Source organism: Lissotriton vulgaris, chromosome 9 (genome assembly GCF_964263255.1).
Source record: "Lissotriton vulgaris chromosome 9, aLisVul1.2, whole genome shotgun sequence".
NCBI classification, from domain to species: Eukaryota; Metazoa; Chordata; class Amphibia; order Caudata; family Salamandridae; genus Lissotriton; species Lissotriton vulgaris.
In genome coordinates this window covers 326,024,695-326,047,362 of record NC_141697.1, presented here as the reverse complement: position 1 = coordinate 326,047,362, position 22,668 = coordinate 326,024,695, and the positions used below count along the sequence as shown (strand labels likewise).

General features: G+C 44.8%; 1 protein-coding gene across 1 annotated transcript in view; it reads left to right on the top strand.

Annotated features, from left to right (window-relative positions):
- Positions 1 to 22,668, top strand: part of EML5 (EMAP like 5) — a 1,453,541-nt gene that overhangs the window by 567,011 nt on the left and 863,862 nt on the right. Inside the window, exons 7-8 of the mRNA XM_086936634.1 lie at positions 2,446 to 2,647; positions 14,796 to 14,933. Of these exons, the coding sequence (XP_086792760.1) occupies positions 2,446 to 2,647; positions 14,796 to 14,933 (340 nt within the window). The remainder of the gene's footprint in view (positions 1 to 2,445; positions 2,648 to 14,795; positions 14,934 to 22,668) is intronic.

The following is a 22,668-nucleotide window of genomic DNA, read 5'->3' as shown; positions in this document are numbered from 1 at the left end:
GCTCCCCTGTGATCAACCAACACACATATTTCAGACAGTTTTGATGCAAGAATATGCAGGTAAAATAGAATTCTCTTGGGAGGCAATTGGACCCAGGAGTTTCACTCCTGCCACGGCCTTCATCACCGATTTAATGTCTGCCTGTATTATTGTTGCCTCTGAGTTTGTGTTGACATATGGTGGCAATTAGTTCAGTACTGCTTGTCCAGTGTAGTCTTCCATTACTCTGTCACCGACCCATTCTGGTGCTAGTTAAAGGAGAAAATAATAGAGAACACCAGGTTGATTTCACCTTGAGTTTTTACTAGCATCATCCAAATGCTTGTGATGGGTGGACCTTTCTGCTAGGGCCTCGTGTACTACGCTAAACGTTTTTCTTTTTTATCACTTTCGGTTTGAGCCCTGCTTGGTACGCCCTATAATCCGTTTAATTTAGCTTCTACACACGTGAGCCAATTTCCCTATCTCCCCTAGTAGGTCATCCTATATCGAAGAATCAATGGATCTAATGTTCTTTAGCCCTGCACTACTGGGTTGTCCACTGGGGAAATCTTGTCCTTGCTGTTGTAAATAATGAAGTGGTCGGCTTCTCTTGCTTTCTTCAAGATATTGTCTCGGTCATGGTAGTACAACAGTTAGACCACCACCGGTATAGAGGAGAGGCATGGAATTGAGGAGTTACAGAGCTTGCCTGCATCCTCTCCATGAAGTCTATCGAATTGCCTCTTCAATTAAGCAATATGTTCTAGGGCATGCCCACTTCCTGAATATTATTCCTGTTAGACCAGCTGTCTGAGTCCTCTTCCCAGTCCTCAAGAAGGTGGACCCTATAAGTGAGGTCCAAAATTTGCTTCAGTAGCAACTCTGCCACCTACATTTCAGGGTTTCGTTTATAGGATTCTGTTTTATGTCCCTGGTTTTGTTCCTTGGCTGTAGTATTCTTTTTTTTTCCATTGAGTGGGGGGTAGATTTTCACTGCTGTTTCAGTTATCAGCAGCAGTGCTTGATGAGGAGCCGAGTGATGGCTAGTTCATGTCTGAGTTTGCAGGTGGCCGCTGACAACCTGCTGCTTTTAGTACACACGTCCTACAGTGCCACACAATACTTCCATTAAATGAATGTGAAAATGTCAGCATTCAGTCCTTGGGCCTGACCCCAGTCCTGCCAATCATAAGGGCTCTGCAGAGATTCAGAAAGTACAGGTCACTGGCTGCAGACACATTATATTAGTGAGTGAGCGTCATAGGAGTCCCACCTGTGGTTTTCCAGTAGGGATCCCTTATGTGTGTGTGGTATCCTGCATTTGTAACCCCAATATCAGATCTGGGATATTTTGCAAAGCCAGCCAGTCTCGAGCACTAGCGCTGGCAGTCCACAGGCCCCTGTTCGGCAGTGCTAGCCCGACGCCCTCATACAACATGGAGAAGCTGGGCCAGCAGTGACTTTCCACTCTACTCACCACCTTGCTGTGATATATCCAGTTCTTTGTCCATGCAGAGCCTCAGCTGTTCACCTCGTCCTCATCTGGGCTGCCCAGCATTCATGTTCCTTCAGCTGCAGTCGGCCACCATCTTGGGTAAGGTTGCCATCCTCTGAAGAGTCCTGTGTCCCGGTCTTGCAGCCCCACCTTGGTCGTTGCTGTTGCCCAGGGGACCCACCATTTGCACACAAACCAATGCTCACAAACCCCGGGTCGATTCCAGAAATTTCCTCCAGAATGCTGTTTTGCAGGGTATCCCAAGAGATGTTTCATGTCATCGGTTGTTGGCCCTAACTCCCTAAGTCTCCATATATGTGTTCTGTAAAATACTAAGTCTAATGTTTTGGTAGTAGAAAAATATCAAGTCAAGTCAAAGGCATTTGTAACGCGCACATATCACATCCAAAGAGTCTCATGGCGCTTGCAGATGGCTCTGACGAGAAGTGGACGGCTTAGTTTGCAAAAAGCCATGTCTTCAGCTTCTTACGGAAGCAACTGTGTTCTGAAGTAGCACGCAGATTAAGGGGCATTTTATTCCAGAAGGTGGGGGCAAGAAAGGAAAAAGTCCGACCACCATTTCTGGAGGTTTGTGTTCTAAGAGGAGTAAGCAGGGACTCTGCACTGGATCTTAGTTGTCTTCTGGGTGCATACCATGTGAGCTTATGGGACCAATATTTTGGGCCCTTTCCATACATATGTTTATGGACCAGACATAGTGTTTTAAAGAGGATTCGCTTTTTAACCGGGAGCCAGTGAAGGCTCTTCAGGCATGGGGCAGATGGAGACCTTCGTGGAAGGTTTAAGACCAACCGCGCTGCTGTAACATTTCCTAGTGCTTTTTAGTCAAAGCATAAAGGTTTTTCTACATTTCGAGATTTTGTCTTCATGTACATTGCTTTGCTGAATGCTGGTAAATCTTGTTTTCTGTCGCTTATACGTGTGTTCATTTTCTTGTGTTTTAATAGGTTTATCTGTGAGGAGCGTTTGCTGGCGAGGAGACCACATTCTTGTTGGCACACAAGATAGCGAAATCTTTGAGATTGTGGTGCATGAGCGCAACAAACCTTTTCTAATTATGCAGGGGCACTGTGAAGGGGAGCTGTGGGCCCTAGCCGTGCACCCGAATAAGCCACTGGCCATGACTGGAAGTGATGACCGATCAGTCCGGTAAGAAAATTGTGTAAAATCTGTATGTATTTACTGCTGCTGCTCCAAGTCAAAAATTACAGTTGCTGCCATATGTTGACTGTGCACTTTTTAAACAATGTATGTTGAGGGTGTATGTAGGAAACCCACTTCTTTATATAGTGCATCACAATAGGGGTACACTGTGCAGAGATGTCAGGCAGACCCTTATTGGCTTACTGAGGCAAAAGAACATAATTCCAACACTCGAGTTTTGAGTTTTGTGGTAGTGTGGGCGAGCAGTAAGGCTTATCAGAGGGTAGTGCTAAGCATTTGTTGTACTCACAGAAGCAATAAATTACACACTCACCCAATTAATGAAGTCGAGACAGAATTAGAAAAATAGTACTTTTTATATAAATATTCAGACCAAGAACTTTGGGTACAAGATAAGTACTTTTTGCAATAGAAGAAAATCACAGCAAATGGATTAATCAGTTGTGCGCATTTACACACAATACATTTCTTATGGAAGGAGAAAGGCAATTGGGAAATCAATGCAATGCAGTTACTTTAGTGGTTCACCTTTTAGAATCGGAAGGTTTGGGGGCCAAGGTCCAAAGTTCCAAGTTCTTGGGAGCTTTCTAGATTTCACCTGGAGCAAGTAAAATGGGGACCTTCTAGCTGGTACGCTACAGGGACAGGGGGCCACCTGCAAAAGCAAAGGGGGACTTGCAGGCAAGTGCGAGGGCTCTCAAGAAAGGCTAGAGGTCGCAAGGGCCACTGGAGCACAGCTGGTTTGAAGATGTCCCTGGCGGGCTGGGTGCAGTTAAGATGTGCAACTGGGCAATGGCATGCAAAGAAGCAACTCGCGGTCATTGCAGGCTCGTTGGAACGACGATTCTGGAGCTGCTGGGCCACTACTGAAGTGGTTTTCTGGATTCCTGATGTCCCTCGTTAGGTGTTGTCTCACTGTAGATTTGAACCTCCAGAGCCAATGTACCTTTGGCTGGCACTCTGAGACGCCGGTCGGGTCAGGGAGCTGGACAGCGGCAGGCCAGACTTCACTGTTTTGGACGTCTGGTTCTGCAAGGGAAAAAGTACCTCTATCTCAAGGGCGTTTCTCTGGAGATTTCTAAAATACTGAAGACTTTCCGGAGTTTGTGGAGGCCACACAATGATGAGATGAGCTGGAGGATGCCCATTGTCGAGTTAGGTAGCTGCAGGCAGGAGTTTGTGCCCAAAGTCCACCAGGGAGTCTGCAGTTCTCAGTCCAACAGCAGTTCTTCATTGGTCTTCTTGTGTCCATGGATACTACTTTCAGAGTCTGGGAATGCCATCTAAATACAAAATTTAGGGGCGTTTAGAAGGGAGTGCCAGGTAGTTGCTAATGCGCTCCTTAACTAGGGTGTCTACACCCACTATTATGTCCAACTGCTGTGGGAGGGGGACATAGCCCTGATTGGAGAAGTCCCATCATCTTCAAGATGGTGGGCATTGAAAAAGTTACTTTACCTCGCCTCCAGCACCTGAGGGGTGGAGTTGGTAGAGAGGGGTACACCTCCCATCATTGTCCTATTTCCCTGCCAAAAGGGGTTGAGGACAGGAGGGGGATCCTGCTCTTTCTATCAGGAGAGGCTGGGGTCACGTTTCAAAGGTGGCAAGTCCTTTGAAGCTTTCCACCACAGATGGCTCTTCCTGACTGGGGTAAGTGTGAACACTTCTGCCCAGGACAGGTATTGTTATCCACCCCTGAATGAGGCCAGAACTTTGTCCGGTGGTGACAGGCTGGCTTAGACCAGTCGGTGACCGCACCAAGGGTTGGTCGGTTTCAGGGAACCCCTCTAACGGGTCCTCTGTGTGCAATTATTAAGAAATCTGATACTGGAATTAGTGCAGGTTTATTAAGATGAGATGTTTGGTACCAAACTTCCCATAATACAGTGAAGCCATCATAGAGCTGGGGAATCATAATGTTGAGTGTCGAGCCCATGTACTCCCTATGGCTTCCCTGTTCACTTACAACTTCCAAGATTCAACATGGATATTGCAGGGTTATATCTGATTATGCAGGAGATATAATGCACCCTGCCTTAGGACTTATAAGCCCTGCTAGATGGCTGTCTTACCTACATCCAACGCAGTGTCTCCAGGTTCATGTAGTTGAACCATGTTTTTAATGTACTCTCAGTTGCTCTTGGGCCGGCTCACCCAGTGAGTCAGTGGCCGGCTTTTGTACAGTGTTCCACGTCATGCAAGGCTCCCTGAACAGGCCAGATGCAATTTGCTTCACACTGTCCTTGTAAGTGTTTTTTGCCAGAGTTGGGCATGAGCAGAGGAAATTCCAGTAGAAGCTGGCCTGGTAGTTCAGTCTGGACTGTTCCCACTGGAGCAGGGTCAAGCCTAATTTGCATATGGCTAGGTCAAACTGAGGTGGCATGGTGTGCAAAATGATTGTGCACTGGGATGCGACCCCAAGTAATTGCTAGTGGCTGTGATTAATTCATGCGTTCTGCCCATCGTCTTTTTGTATACTTCAATTTGAACATTTAGGCAGATGTCAGGATGTCCAAACCCAAGTCACAATATTAAAGCTAAAATGAGGATAAAGGAAAGAGACAGATTTTAAGAGCACGTTGAATCGTTGGGGGGGGGGGGGGGGGGGGGGGGGGAGTACAAGATAATTGGCAGTGTGTTTCAGTGCTTGACCATGAGATAGGACAAAGTGCTGTCAACCATCCAGGTTTGAAAAAATTGAGGACAAATTCCCCAGGAATCTTTGATAAACAGGATAGCGGTGCCCAGGAGACTTGTTGCATAGGACGACACGGTTATCATGGAATTAATCCAATTTACTTCGGAGCTACCTACAAGACTAATTCATATTCAACCGATTTGCTGAAATATTGTGCTGTGAAATGCAAAATCTAGTGTAGTGCGATTCATGGTCGCCACTTCAACCCCACCAGTTTCAAAGTTCACCAGCCGTCTCCGGTCTATTTTAAGAATATCACTAGGACAACCGCAGTGAATCGTTGCCCTAAATAACCATCCTCCCCTCGATATGATCTGAATCCATTTACGGGGAATAACGGGATGTTTTCACTGTCAATGATGTGCAACATTTTTAAGGGAGGATGGGCTGGTGTTGCACTTTTTGTCGACATTGGGAGCGCAATGAATAGTTTATTTGTGAAAAGGTCACACAAATGATCTTTTGAGTGCTTTACCTTAACACAAATGTATATAACAAAGAAGCGTGTGCACTAGAGCTGCACATCTCATAACTGTTCCCTACCTCTCTAGCAGAAATAGTCATCATTTTCTCATTTGTTCAACATGAGTGTAATCTATAAAGCTCTGTCACTAAGCAACCGTAAATGGCTCTGGCGGAAAGCGCAGCTAAGAGTTTCGAAAATCGCTCACAGGAAAGAGCCTGAGGAAAGCTCCATGAAATCTTGGCTGCCATGTAGAAATAAAACCGCACTCTCTGCAGAATATGTTAAAACAGCAGTTTTCTAAAAACTCTCATTTTTTAATTTCTTAACTGCACTTAGCATATACTTTAAAATAGCGTAAGCACATTCTCAAAAATACTTCATCAATATTTTCTAAAGAGAAGCACTCTTCAAGCACCAATCTCTGGTTGGCTTGTGAAAAGTTGCATCTAATTGTGTGGAGTGATTCGCATTTGCATGTATTTATTTATTTATACTTTATGATTTATTATTTATTTATGTGCATACCTTTCCTTTATTGCTAAGCGTTTGAGGCAGTTGTGCCTTTGGGTATCATGCATCAAGCATTTTTGCCTTCACAAACGGACCGATTCTGCGAATTCAACGCAAAATATGCTTTTCCGATGTAGCAAACCCAATTTTTCAATTCGGGAACCTGTTACAGAATCACAAAATGGGTTTGCAATTTGCTTTTATTAAGCAGGTTGTTTAGGGCATCCCTTCCTAATATTGAATCAAATTGTTATGTAGGAATATTTTGGGACCGAAATACAGTCGCAAAACATTCGCATTTTACCACCTACTTAAAGTAGGTGGTAACCCATTCGTAAATGGGAAGGGGTACCTTAGGGAATGTTTTTTACAGCGTTTTTTAAGAGCAGGCTGTGGTCCCATGGTTGGTTGGTATCTGTCGTAGGCATTTCCTTGCAACATTCCCTACACAGTTTGAACTCTGTGATTTTAGGGGGTGACATTGTCCTTGCAACACATGTAGTGAGGTAAAATTTTGAGAATGTTGTCTTGTGAAAGACATGGAATCCGCGTCTGGGGGAATGGAAAGAAAGGAACTGACATCAGCAGCTGGGAGGCATCTAATATGCTGCTCCACCCTTCACTTTCGGAGTGGAACGATGTTTGCATGGAGCCACATGACATTACTTACTCGTCCGTAGGAGTACTGTGTGAAAATTTCCAGATCCAGTCTGACACCTGGGGAATAATCAAAAGGTGAGAATCTGCAGTTAGAGAATCCCCAGAAAACAGCATTTCTGAAGGTAACTTGATCATCCAACTTCACGCAAACTGTACAAGAGGTATGCCGCGGCTTCACAGCAGTAAAGAAAAACATTAATAACTGTATAACCTGTGTGGCTGAGATTCCAGTGGGAAAAAACACATATTTTTCCTAGACCCACAAAGAGCTTCTGAGTGTGCTAAAAAGCTTAAACCAATATGGCACCTGGATGCTCTCCTGGCGTTTGCCACACGCTGATAGAAGCACAGAACATGATGCAGATTAGCTGAAAGGACAGTTCAACCTTACAACAGGACAAGATGCTGAATTTAGTTTGATTTCATTTTAAGCACCTATTACGGCTTCCTTCTATATACTTCAGATAAAGAAGCGTAGACATGGAATCAGATATTGTGAGGTGAGAAATGGGATCAAGATTGAGCAAATATGTTACACTTGGGCTTCCAGATCAATAATGTATCATAGTCCATCTGAGAGTGAGTTACTGGTGAATTCACGACCCATTACTTTACTTGGTATGTTACTGATAAATTGGGATTTGATTGTGGTGAATGATGTAATGTGGGTCGATTGAGGGTCTTGGTGGGAGCATGATGGGGAGGCAGATGACAATAGATATGTTTTGAAGTTAATTAAAAGTGCTTACAATAGGTTTTTAAAATGTGGGTATTAAAATTGATAAGCAGCTCACAACTGAGTTATACAGTTCAGACTTGCTTACAGCTACAGAGACATGACTATGCATGCAGATAAAATAAGGGTTAATTATGTCACTTGGAATATGAGTGGATTGAAAAATCCATGCAAAATGAGCGGGTACTTTCATTTCTAGATCGCCATAAGGTATATATTGCCCTTATTCAGGAGACCCACCTCACTTGCCAGACGGAACACTGATTCACAAAGAAATGGGAAGCATATTGCTGTTTTGCATCGTATTCCTAATATGTCAGAGAGGGTGCTATGTTGATTAAAAAAGGAACACCCTTCATATTAACTGAGGTGATAGCTGACCTGGAAGGTCACTACTTAATAGCACTGGGGAGGCTGCAGGGAAAGGCACTTACACTTGTGAACATATATGGACCGAATGTAGATTTGCCAGCTTTTTTTGAAGTACCGACAGCTAGACAAACAACCTCTACAAGTGGCCACTTCTTTGCGGAGTGGACTTTAATATTAGACTAGATTCCTTACCTGATAGACACATCATTACACTTGGCACAGCTCACTTGACATGGCTATGCATGCAGATAAAATAAGGGTTAATTATGTCACTTGGAATATGAGTTGAAAAATCCATGCAAAATGGGCAAGTACTTTCATTTCTAGATCGCCAAAAGCTCCTGGGTGTTAAGGTATATTAAGGAAGAAGTACAGAAACCGAGGTAATATGACCATTTTAATAAGCGAGACTCTTCCTGCCATTGACAAAGATAACACGTTCCAGCATGTGATGGTGTCCTTCAGTTTCATCATGGCTGTACCATGATTCAACCGCACTGTCTCCTCCCTGTCTCTCGAGACCCGGATCCCCAGGTACTTAAGGTCGGAGTGGCACCATTCAATAGGATAATCTAAGGGGAATACGGACACCGCAGGGGTTAGTGGAAAAAGCTGTGATTTGCTCCAATTTATAGTTATGCCTGATAGTCTGCCAAAAACCCCATATTCCCGTAGCAGGGCGTTAAGTCTGTGCTGAGGATAAGTGACATACAGCGTCACATCGTCTCGTAAAGTGATACGGAAATCTGCAGTTGGAGGCATCGGAACGCACTGTCCCTATGCAACTGCCGTAACCGGCATGCCAATGGTTCTATCGCAATGGCGAAAAGGAGGGGAGATAGCGGGCATCCCTGCCGGGTGCCTCTGGTTATGGACACCGTGGGCGAAAGGTGACCATTTACAAGTAGCCTTGCGGTAGGCTTATTGTACAGTAGTTGCACCCATGCTAGAAAGACAGGTGGGAAGCCCATCCTTTGCAATACAGTAAAAAGGTAGCACCATTCCACGGAGTCAAACGCATTTGAGGCATCCAAAAACACAGCAGCAAGCGGAAAACCTGGTGCCACCGTTTGTATAAGTGAAAAAAGAATACAGAGGTTATGACTGGTCGCTCTTGACGGGACAAATCCCGACTGATCCGGAACCACTATTTGAGTCATTAGCACAGACAGCCGTGTAGCTAGTACTTTGGCCAAAATCTTTGCGTCACAACTAATTAGGGACAAGGGACGGTAGGAATCGCACTACGTGGGATACTTCCCAGGTTTCAGAAGAGATGTGATCACCACTTCGCGCATTGAGTGTGGTAGCGTGCCCCCCTCCAAGGAGTCTTCAAACACTTCGCGTAAAACCGGCTCCATAATATCTATATAACATTTATAGAACTCTGCCGGTATATCATCTAATCCCGGTGCCTTCCCATTTTTTAGAGACATGATCGCTTCTCTAATTTCATCCAACTCCAGTGGGGCACTCAAAAATTTCCTGTGAACATCGCTCAACCAACATAGGGCCACATCTCCCAGGAAGCCATCAAAATCCACAGTACCTGAGACTTGTGTAGTGTATAAACGCTTGTAATGCTCGGTGAGGACTTCCATGATATGTGCATTATCCCTACACGCCTCCCCATTTCGGGCAGTAAGTTCAAGGATAGTATTATTGCCTTGGGTATTCCGTATGACTTCAGATAAAGCTTTTCCTGGCCGTTCTCCCTCTCCGTATTTCTGAGCAATCCAATATTTACTGCGGAATTTCGACTCTTGGTTCGCCTCTTCCTTATACTCTGACAGCTTGGTTCTGAACTCCTTTTGCACACCAGCACCGTTCCCCCCCCTGCATTTCCTCTCTAGTTCCTTCAGGTTGGCCTCTAGTTTACGTATTGTGCGCTGAATGTCACGCAATACTCCAAACCCCTTTGCTATGCACCACCCACGGACTGTGACCTTAAAGGCCTCCCATACCATTTCAACGCTGTCGACAGTTCCCTTATTACGTGGAAAGAAGTCCTGTATGTCTTTTCGCAACTCCTCTCTAAATACTGTATCCAATAAAACAGTGGGCTGTAGCTGCCAGGCTGATCTAGGGCATTCAAATACAGGCATCCTCTGTGTAACTAGCACAGGACAGTGGTCAGAGTAAGTGCGGGCCAGGTGTTTTGCAGCAACCAGACCCCTTGACAAGAAGCAATAATCCACACGTGCCCATGTACCTGTATATGACGTGAAGTGCGTGCCCTTCAGTGTCATGGGATGTATATGTCTTCAGCTGTCGATCAACGAACCCTCCTCCACTACACCCTGCATGGCCTCCCTTGCTTTAGTACGATAGTGTGCTAAACCATCCGCCCTGTCCAGTGTAGGCGTCAATGCCACATTAAAATCACCTCCACAGATCACGTGTGTGGAGCCAACATCCAGGATCTTGCCCCATACCATTGTGAAAAACTCCGGTGTGTGAATTTTGAGGGCATAGCAAGTCACAATGGTAACTGTCCCATCTCCCAGCCTTCCCCAAACTATCACATACCGCCCGGATATATCAACCAGTTGACCAAGGTATGTGAATGGTACAGATCGCTTAATCAGTGTAGCCACACCCCTGGCGTAGGAGGAATAGGAAGAGAAATATCTACGGCCAGCCCACCTGCTGGCAAAGGAAGGGCTAGTCTGCGGGGGAATATGTGTTTCCTGTAGTAATACTACGTGTGCTTTGTGCCTGTCCAGATAAGACAGTACCTGCCTACATTTACGAGCATCATTAAGACCCCTAATGTTCCAGGATATTAGTGACTTGTTAGGTGGTTCGCCAGCTACAGATAGGAACAGTATATTGCGAGCAAATCAACACAACCTGCGGATCGTCCGCCACTTCCCACCCACCAGAATCCTCTATGGTGTCATCACGTGCATTTGCGCTGTCTAACGCATAACTAACATCTCCCCCCTCCACCCATTCTCCACCCTACCCCCTCCCACTGAAGCAACCCCAACTTGCCAGAATAGTCTACCCACCCACTTCCCACTTCCCCCAACAAGAACATAGTCCCTCCCCAGATAACACAATCCAACTCAGGGGAATACCCATAGGGGGCCATTCTAGAGAGCTACACAGCCGCTTTCCCCGCCTCCAGCCTCTGGACCTGTACAACCTCTAGGCTCTATCTGAGGGGGGGCAGTGGGTCCCGGAATACATTACCACTGGAACATCTGCAATCATCTTTGGTTACACATCCATATAGCGATCTCAGGCACAGCTCACCGTCAGGCCTTACCATTACTATCAGCATTGTCTAGTGACTTAAGTCAATCGGCTGATGCCGCAGTTTAGGCTTCATCGTCCGTGCCTTGCTCATGTTCTTGTTGTCCTGCTGCCCGTCCATTCCCTCCTCGCTGCATCCGCATAGTGATCGTCGGTAGTCCTCCACTTGCTGTGGGTTTGTAAAGAAGCGTTGTTTCCCTTGGTGCGTCACACGAAGGCGCGCAGGATATAGCAGGGCGTAATCGATCTGTTCTGCACTCAGATTTCTTTTGACCTCTATGAACTTGCGCCTTTCCTCCTGCACCACTGGAGTGAAGTCCGGAAAGATCGAGAAGGACACCCCATTATACACCAGAGTTTGTTTGGCGCGCGCAGCGCGTAGGGCCACATCGCGGTTGCGGTAATTTAATAGGCGCGCAACGATAGGCCTCGGAGGACTGCCAGGCTTCGGTCTGGGCCCGAGAGAGCGATGTGCTCGTTCCACAATGAGGTGCGCGGAAAAGGGCTCAGATCCAATGGTGGTGATGAGTAGCTTTTCAATATAGTCTTCCATACGCCCAGTGTCCGTGGATTCTGGAATGCCCGTCACGCGGATGTTGTTGCTCCTACTGCTGGCTTGAAAATCCTCATTCTTCGCGGCAATAACACGTAGCAGCTTATCCATTCTTGCCAATTGCATCGCATGACTACCGGTGGTGTCATCATTGTCCGATATTCACCTCTCGATCTCCTTTATCCGTTCCTCATGCTTGTGTACAATCACGTCCATTCTGGAGGACATGCGGTCCACTTTGTCTACGACTATGGTAAATACTTGTCTCATTTCCTGTAATATCTACCGCATATCCAGGTCTGGAGATGCCGCACTGCCGCCCGGCGCATCTGCATTGTCCAATGCAGCCTCGGCTGAGTTCGATTTAGACCCCTTTTTTGCAGCCTCAAAGTTGAGTTTTTGCTGGCAGGTGTCCGGTTTCCCCATACCTCTGTCTACACCAGGATATCGTAAATAAGTCGGCGCCGCACAGGGCTAGTTCCTCGTTGATGACGCACTATCTGTTCCCTGCGTCGCTGAACTGCAGCGACAATGGTAGGGCCAGCCGCAAATGCACTATTCCTACACTGGGTGCTGTCCGTGGGTTACTCCACACTGCTGGGCCTTATCAGTGATGCCTCCAGTCGTAAGCGTTAATTTGTTGCGGAGTTACTAAGCGTTTTGCGCCTAGACACTGCTGCTGTGGGTCTTGTAAATAGCCTCTCAACCTCACTGGTGAGAGCTGTCCTGTTCGGCAGCTAGCTGCTTAATACGTCATGCCCTCCCCTTACGTCAGCGTTCTGCGTCCTGCAGCGAAGAGTCAGCGCATGAATCCGCACTCAGAAGGTGCCCAAGGTTATCTCGCTTATGACCGTGCTCACCACAGCTTGCCCCAGTAATATTCTCCGCAGTTGTGGGTACCAAGCAAATCACATCAGTGCGCCTTCCAGCGCTATCTGTGGGTGGGGGAGGGGGGAAAGAGGCCTAGGATCGTGACTTCCCGCTGGTGATGTGGGCCGCGGTCCGTTCTCTGTTCCACACCTCAGGCTTATGTGTCGGCCGTCAGTCCAATGGAGCCCTTAGTGCAGGTAGCTGGTCGGGGGAGGTTTCACATTATCGCTAAGGCAGGCACATACTATGGTAGGTGCCTTTCCCCTCCTCTGCAAACACTCACGCAAGGCTCTCTCACCGCAACGAGCCTCCGGACTCTGGTCCTGCGGAGGTCTGCCACCGTCCATAGAGGCCTACTTCCCTCGTGGTGATCCCGGTCTTTCCTGCCACCAGCCGCCGCTCACAGTAGCCCTTGCTTCTCCAGCGTAGTCCTCGGGAGGAAGGTCAGCGCCTCAGTGCTCAGCCGCAGAAACTCGGATCGCTCCCAAATTTTCACCGAGGATGGGGAATGGGGTTATGAGCACGCAGGCTTCGTAGCAGTAATTTTCATTCCAGGTAAGCAGGATAATTAACGGATAATTATTTCAGGTAGCAGGAGCCTCACCACACAGCGGCCATTCTGCTTGTGCGCCCTCTAGCGCCCCCGTATTAATAACATTTCTTAAACCCGATAAGGCCCCTGTGCAGTGTACATCATACTGCCCTCTGTCCCTGATCAATTTGGATAACAAGATTTTAACTAAAATACTTGCTGTGCACATAATGCCACTGATGCCGCAACTAAACGTTTTAATCTTTTCTGGTGTAGTGAAGTCCAATGCTTTGTGTTTGCATCTGTGGGCTGGCTGGTTCTTTCCAGAGAGTTTTGACACTGAGATGTCTAGTGGGGAATACAGATTCAGCAGTACAGGGTACAAGGCGAGAGGCATCAAAGTTTTGGACCGCAGAGTTGTGGGTTGTTGGGAGACTGCATGTGGTGGGGTTGAGGGTGAGAGATAAGGGTAGAAAAGTACTGAGAAAACTGGGTTTATATGGAATTAGAATCCTTTAGTGTTGGTAGTAGTAGGGAAAGAAAGAGCCCCTTGGTATTAGATAATTGGGTAGGGAAACGATGAGCTTTGTTAGAGAGTCAGTGCATAGGGAGAGGCATGGGCATAGTGAGAGGCAGGTCATAGGGTAGAAAAAACATGGTAGAGGAAGAGCAAAAAAGAGTGGAATGAAGTCAAAGATGAGATGACAGAGGAGGGGTGAAAGGAATAAGAAGAAACGCAGAATATCATAGACGAGAGGAAGTACAGCGTGAAGTCGATGGGAGGGAAAAAAATAACAGAAAGGTAAAAAAAAAATAGGAGAAAAGGCAAAAAGCACAAAGCTTCAAAGTGGTAAAGGAACAAAAGAAAACGAGGCAAGACAGATGCTGCTGCCTGTGCTCTAAGTCATTCCAAAGAGTTGATCCTTCCACTGATAAAGCCCCAGTAGCTACTTCCCTCTGGTCCTTCTGTCTTCATTCAGAGTATTTGGGGACTAGGACCAGTCTTAAACCTTCCAACTATTCCTCTTTCCCTCTACCCAAAACCCTCACTGATCCTTGCGGAACCAGTTCCATCACCCATGACGGAAACCTATGTGTTCACTCCTTATGCGGGCTATGTCCTCACCCTAGTGAAGCACAATAAGCCCACAGTGCTTGAGATACACAGGATGCTCTCCTTCCAACCCTGTCCTAGCCTCCTATATGCACAAGCTCCCACCTTCTTCTCCAGTGGGAGTGCACATCTATATCTCCTTTAGTCTCCCGATGTAAGCACAGCTCCGAATCATTGTAATTCTATTTTCTTAAAAAGTATTTCTGCATTCCTTTTTACTTTCAGAAACATATTTTTTTCTAAAGAGACTTTAAAAAATTGATCTCTAAAATTCTTTGTAGCATAAAATGTTGCAACATGCAAGAAAGGATTCATCGTTGGGATGTACAGGATTGAATGTTGTGCTCTGTTTCATCCATAGAATATGGAGTCTGATCGATCATGCCCTGATTGCACGATGCAATATGGAGGAGCCGATTCGCTGTGCCGCAGTCAGCACTGATGGTATCCACATTGCTCTTGGGATGAAAGATGGGTCTTTTACTGTCCTTCGAGTCAGGTATGCTTCAAAAATGGGCATACAGTCTGTGCCTTTGCCCTATGCTGGAGTTGTGTTGGACTAAGAAAGATTCATTGACTATTCATACTCATATGTTGTGCTCGACAAATCCCATAATAATAATTGTGACCTTAACGGTATTTAGGCTGCTCTGTTTTGTAAGATAATCAATGCAAAGGTTTATTAAATATGATTGGATTAATGATGAATTTCAGAAGGTAATCTGGCGGAAGTGAAGACGTCTGGTATGTTGCTGGCACACAAATTGACATGGTATTGTTATTTTTCTTCTGGTAATTTATTTATCATTTTAGGGAACAATACCAGTTGCCATTGCTTTCAATGAGATAGTAATGATGCGCCAAAAGAGGAGTAATTGATTGATTGATTGAAAACTTTATTGTATAGTTAATTAAAACCATTACAAAAATACAAATATGATAATATGCTAAAACACAGAAAATTTACACTAATGTGAGAGTAATAAAATTTAAAAATGGAGGTAAAAGCAAATGTCTTTCTGGGGTAAAGAATAGCAGTTCCAAGTTCAAGATTTTGCCAATGTTCTTTGCTTTTTCTCAAAATATTCAATAAATTTGATTGATCTACAAATGAATTGCGGGTCTGTGGTGCCTAATGTTTGTATAATCGCGGACCTGCAGGTATGTATTCCGTACTGCTTGAACTTGGCTTTCAACCAATTCCGACGTTCCTGTATAAGAGCCGGGCATTGGCAAATCAGGTGGATAAAGTCTTGTCTTGCTGCACCGCATAGTCCGCACCCTTCACTTTCTTGGAACTTCCGCTTAGGATGCTCGGCATTAGTTGGCAGACTACCCAGCCTTATATTAAGGTATTTGCGTTTGATATAGGGCGAAAAGGCCAGGTCCAGGAAGTGCGCCGGCACTAGTTTTTTATGATTGGATAGTCATCCAGGCATGTGACCGGAGACTGAAAGCTATTTTGTCGTCCAACAATGAGTGTTTAATGGCTGCCTTCCTGACCACCTGTTTGAATGAAGGTACTTGGAGCTTGGATTCCCAGAGTCCAGCCAGATTTGTTGATTCTATTGACATTTTAAGGTACTTGGCATAGTTTGAGTTTGGACGTTTGATGATGGTTTCTCACATAGCATGATAGATCATGATCTCTTGGTGCATCCAGACATTGTACCAGAATTTTATGGTCTCATACTTCCTCAGCAGTACATGAGATTTCAGGCCAAGTTCCAGTCTTACCTGGGCCGGGGATGCTTTACTTGGTAGCGCGAAGACACGCTTATAAATTTTCATTTGCACTTTATCCAAAAGTTGTGCGCTCTTGCCATGGTGCAATACACTCCCGTAAACTATAGTTGGAATTAGTTTAGCTTTCATTATTGTTAACAGTGGTGAGACCAAAGGACCTTTGAGTTTGGTTGCTAAGCTCATAAAGGCGTCCATTAGGGATGTGCCCTTCTTTTCCATGCTGGAGAGGAGTAAATGTCCCATAGCTCACTTACCATCCAAATCCGCAACCTCCAGGTCCCTGCCACTGGATTTCACTCACAGACAATATGCATATAACCTGCTCCCTGCAGCTGTTCAAGGCCACCCTGACTGATCATCTTCTGTGACTGGAGAATCACATCAACTAACACCCCAGCTCTGTTTCTGAAGTACACAGACTTATAGATCAATGTAAGAAAAAGGGGCACAGAATGTATGATATGCATATATTAAGTTTATGACATCTTTTTAGTTATCTACACTCAATTTAACACGATCTTCAGTGCCTCTAAATGTACCCTCTCAAACTGGTTCCTTTTGCCACCCGCTTTACTGTGTTTCTGGATAGAAATGTTGTCAACTTAAATACTAAATATTAAATGCCATTTTTAGAGTTACATTTATTTTTATTGTCATGTTGTCATATTACAAATCTTTGAGCAAGGACCTTCATGAGAAAGTCGAAGAATACATTTCTATAACAATAAGCAGAAAAACGGATACCCCCGCCCTTTTAGCCCACCACCTTAAACACACCCCCACCCCCCAAGCCGGGTACCAATTGCTCAATGTGTAACATTGACTCTGTGTCTGTGTAAAGGTCATTTATTGTGAGGCATCCCCTTGTGCATGTTGAGGTGGGTCTGTAAGCCAAATACCGGGGACAAGTCAGTTTGCGGAATTCCTCAGATAGTAGTGCTATGAGCCGGTGCCATATGTAGGATGAAAAGTATTGCTTTGCTCTGCCAGTGTAAGGGTGAGCCTTTCTATCCTCAGGACCCCCCCATAGGCGATGCAGCCAGTTAAATGCCATTTTAGACAAGTTTTCAGACATTTAGGTTTCAAGAGTGCCTTCGGTGGACCAAACCGCAAATTAAAAATGCCATTATGGACCTACAGTACTGCGCTTCTAAAGGCTTCAGATTGCTCCAGAAACGTTTCCACTGCTGAAAAAATGGTGCAATCTTGATTGACTGACATTCTGCCTTGTCCTGCTTGTCCTCAGAAAGGATCTTTTAGGAGGACTGCCGGTGAGAAACAGTAGGCAAAGGGTCAGACTGAACCCCTTAATGACTTTAGGTCTACATCTAGAAAAGAAATTCTGAGCCAGAACCTTAGAGGCTACTGCTGGTGCATAGATGAATACGGTCAGAGAGAGAGGAAGACAAAGAAAGCCCTGTTCCTTTTTTATGCTCCAAACTTCTGAGCATAAGTTAAGTAATAGTATAACATGTAAATGCAGGGAAACAAAACCATACACAGAATGATTATTTAAAATCAGGACAGAGAAGCCAGCCAAGGAGAGTTCGCTTCACAACAGCCGCGGGCGGTGCAGGTAACAGCGGTGGGGCCGCGTGAGGGTGGATTTCAAGGGACGATGGCGAGGGAAAATTAATTATTTCTTTAATTTTCCCTCTGCATCGACCCTCGAAATCCCCCCTCACGCGGCCCCACCACCCCACTGCTGTTACCTGCGCTGCTTAACAAAGATTTTTCTATGAGATTGTCTGGTCTATTCCTGGTTTAAGTGTGCCCGAATCCGGAGTTTCAGGCATTGATTCACCCCTGCTCATATGAGAGGTAGAATCGAGCTGAAAGGTTGGGAGGTGCTAGTTTACAGTCACAGAAAATGAGTGAGGAGGTAAGAGAGTTGTAGGAACAGCTGATCATGATGTAGGCAGAGAACATCATGATCACAAGCAAGGCTGAAAGTTGAGAATATAGATGAAGAAGCCAGAGAGTAGAGCAGAATAAGTTCTGATTGTCCGTTTTGGTCCCAAAGAATGATCCAAAGTTGGTTTATGATAGTACTGACCTTTTATCAGGAAAGTAAGTTTCTTTCCAGCTTCTCTCCAATATTTGAGAGCATGCAGACAATACATGAGGTCAGGCGTGAACACAGATGCAGGTTTATGATCAAGGATATTACTAAGACAGAATTAAAGCTCCCATCTTCTGGTTGTGACACTTGAGGCAGTGTTTGTTGGCAAATAAGGCAGTGATCTCCAAAGGAGATAACAAAACAAAATAAAGGTATCATCACTCAAGGAACATTTGCAACAAAGTGATGGAAGGAATGCTTAAATCTGGTATTCTATATCTAGTGTGACATAGTGGGCTAAAACAGTGGACTGGAATGTGGCCCAAATAATTGCTTGTGACCTAGATTAATTCAATCATCCCTTCCATAAACTTCTTGTTGGTTGTTATTAGCACCGTAACTGCGACTGTTACGCCCAGGCATGGTTTCCATGCGTATTGTACCACAGGACTCAACTTATATCTCACAAAGACCTATGTAGGCCGAAACTGATCGGGTTGCTTGTGTTTTCATCTGAGTGGTACTTTGCCTCGTTGTTTGGTCTGGCTATTCCAAATGACGCAGGGCCAAGATTCATTTTCATATGGCTGTTCTTGGATTTAGAGTTGCATAGCGGTTGAAAAACAATGTACTGGAATGCGGCCCCAGCGAATCCCAGATGCTGAGAATAATGCAAGCATTTCTTTCATCATCATCTTGTTGGAACATTTGGCATGTTTGTGTTCACAATTATGTAGGGCATGGATCTTGTGTGGGCCACTAACTCTTGCACACATATATAGTCACTGTGGATTGTGATTAAATGCAACAGAGGCATCAGAGTGTTATCAACTTCAGACTGACTAATGCTCAAACTTTGCATTCCTCAAAATGAATTGCTTTTTGCCAGCAGTTTAGGTATCCATGAAGAGTAGCTCTTAGTAAGCACAATTAAAGAATAGCATGTCTGATTTGCATAGCAGTCAGGAATGTGACTTACGAAATAGGCATGCAAGTCAAAATCTACTACAAATTTCTGCTTAATATCTTTCTCTGGGTCCATGATTTGTTTACAATCAACTTTGTGTGGTATGCTTGATGGTGCTGTAGTGGAAATCAGGGCACCCTAGTTGGGTAATATCATGTCAGTTGTATAAACGAATCACACTCTGTTTTGAAAAGCTAAATGTATACGATATAAGGCGTTACTGTGATTGCTCACTAATTACTAAGTCGCATTCTCTTCTAAAATAGATTAAATATTGTAGTCTTACTTTATCATTTACGAAAATCTTTGGTCTTTGTCCATGGAAAGGCAAATCTATCAATATATTTTTGTAATGCATGTTCTTATTGTTGTCCGTTTTGGTAACATTTCTGAACATTTGGGTAACTAGATTTAAAAATCGTTCAGAGTTATATTTCTTTATGTGTATATTTAGTATAACACCTGAAGCTATAACTCGAGACTGGAGAGTGGCAGCTCAGGTCCTCTCAACATGCTGAGATTAACTGTCTGAGATCGTTGCTATAGTTCTAATGGCGTCAACATGAGTAACCTTAAGCATCGTCCAAAACTAGAAGTAAACATGGGTCTATAATCACGATCTGTAGTGCAGCTAAATATACTGGAATTTATTCTAGTCACATTCATCTGTCTCAGGGATTCTACTTGCAAGCAGAACTGTACCTTGGGATGTCAGGACGGCAGAATGTAGGCACTGTGTCTCTCTTCCACATCAGCCCAAATCCAGGCTCGCTCACTGTGCCTCGCCTGAACTCCTAACCTTCCCAGAGAAACACGTGATGTTGGCAAACCTACAACATGAACCTCTAGTCCCCAAGGGAACCGAGAAAACAAGTCACCACCTTTCGTATCTCACTCATGCATGCCCTTAGTAAACAAAGAAAAGACACAATGGACACGTACAATACATGTATTAAAACTATTGCAGTCTATAGTAGACAAATGCATTAAAGCAAAGTAATCAACATTATTATCAAACTGTATACAATGAACAACCCAACTATTGCAAATAATCTATCTCTCTAGGCCTATTTTTACTGTGTAAGCAAAGGGATATATTAGTGACCTCTGGGTTTAGTAGCGGACCCCATACCTGGTGTGTGTTCATTTGAGATCAGGTCTCTTTGCCAGAATTCTCCTCTCCGCCCTCAAAGGGACACACCACAGTTTGTATAATAAAACAATTGTGTTGGAATGCTGCAGCTCGGCTACTGTGTTATGTCTAAAACGCTAGGAGCTATTGCTGACTGAGCAGGAAACAGTACAACACGGTGTTACGTATTCTAAACATCCTTATACAATATGTGCAAATGAAATTCCAAGAAAGAGTCACTGAATAACAAAACAACATGTACAGCGTATTTCTAAAATAATGTCACAAAAGTGTGTGACTGTGCTAGCAGAAGCTGCCTTAAATATCTAATATGCTAAACTAAGGGAGCACCAAGGTGGGCCCAGAAGGGACATCACTACACATGAATCCACTCACGAAGCCTTAGTCTCTATCATTAATGCAATTAAGAGGACATTGGGCTTTCCTTCCTTCTTTGATTGTATACTGCAAATGGAATCAGTCTTTTGCTTTTAACCAAATGCTGTGGGAAGGGCCCATTCACATTTCCAAATGAGTAGGTGGATGGAGTCAGTAGGCAACATGAAGGCATTATGGTGGAGGCGTGCTCTGTTTTTAGTGTACAACTAGTTTAGGTTCGGATATATTTTTATTAATTTTTCACGTGACAAAAGAGAAGAAAAACATTTCCAGCACAACTTTATCCTCTGTCGCAATACGCTCCCCCATCCCCACTGCATATAGCTCATGGCTCCTAAATTGTATTAATTTTTCATCAAGCAATTGCACTCCCTTCTCCCACAGTCCATGAATTCCTTAGCTGGATGGGCCTTGCTTGTGTTGGTAATAGTAGTCACATTTAGAGTCTTACAGTATGTTCAAGGCCCTCATTGGCATGGGGCATTGGAGTATTTTTGAAGTTCTTAGTTAGAGAATCCAGTAGTATCCCCTATTGCGTGTGGAACTCTTGTTCCTTTCCCTAGGCCATATTTTGCCTTTTTTCTGCTCTCAGGAGCCACCAACCCCACCTTGTCCACATGAGATCGAATAGTATTGTTGCCTTTCCTCAATGTGGCAGGATAGTTGGTTTTGCTGCCAATTGCAAATGGTGTATCATTTTCCTTTTTTTATTATGTCAAGGGTAAATTTCCTCCTCAGACGGAGCCCCAAACAAATAACTTTCGTGCACTCCCCGAGGCATGAGCCTGGCACAGTTTCAATGGTCTAGGGTATCACCTAAAAATTCCCCTAATTGTGGGCAAGACCACAGGATGTAGGTCAGAAAACCAACCTCACCACATCCCCTCCAGCATAGGGTCCTAAGTGTCTCATATAGCGCCCAATTTATCAGGTGTCAAGTACCATGGATACAATATTTAGAATAACGTTCCCTTCCCATCCGTGTGGCTCGCACCTGTTTGCTCTGATCAAAATGTTCTCCTACTGGTCTGTGTTTAGTGTTATGTTAAGTTCTCTTCCCATTTAAAACCATATCGTTGTACCCTCCAATCACTATGGGGCCCTCTGCCCAATCCTTTAGATGTGTAGTATTTGGAAAAATAATTGTTCCTGTCCCTGATTGAAACAATAGAGCAAAGTAAATGTGAATGGTTTTGCAATGAGCATTTCCTGTACTGCCACCCATCTACAATTTTTGTCCTTCCAGAATTCTTTCACCTCAAACAAACAGTTGCTGTTGCTTAGGTGTTCTACTCCTGCTGCTTTGTTTCCAGAAGGGGAGAAAAATTGTTGAAGAAATACTCTAGATCAAAGATGGCTCTGATCAGGTTGTAGGAGGTGTGCCACTTGTAAGTCACTCACATCTGCTTTCAGTTGAGTTAGTTCATTAAGTAGACTTTTCTTTGTGGGGCTGTTCAGGCCTCTAACATTATAAGTGGTGCTTGCTAAGCATGCTATTGGTGTGGGGTATTACATGGCAGTACCATCCGATGGCAGAACCACAGGATGTAGTTTTGGCTGTGTGGCATCTGAGTATCAGCACATATACCCCCATTTTAAAGGGTGCCCCTCAACATTAAGCACATCGATACCTCCCTGAACAAGGAGAACCATGTAACCTTCTAGTAACAGGGCCTAGAACAATGAGCTTTCAAGTAATGGTTTCTAACTAATACAGTTATCAGCATAGTAATAGTGTCGATATCAGAGGGACTTCCATAGATGTGGTCAGGTGGTGCATGCTTAGGTCTGCAGCTGCTTGTTACCCCACCTTCCACAAGGTGGAGTTCTAATCAGTGTTCTCTCTAACCCGCGCGCCTGGGCCGCCCGCGCACCTTTATGGCACCGAGCACGCAGTGCCTCTTGTGAAGCGCGCACACGTTCTGGCC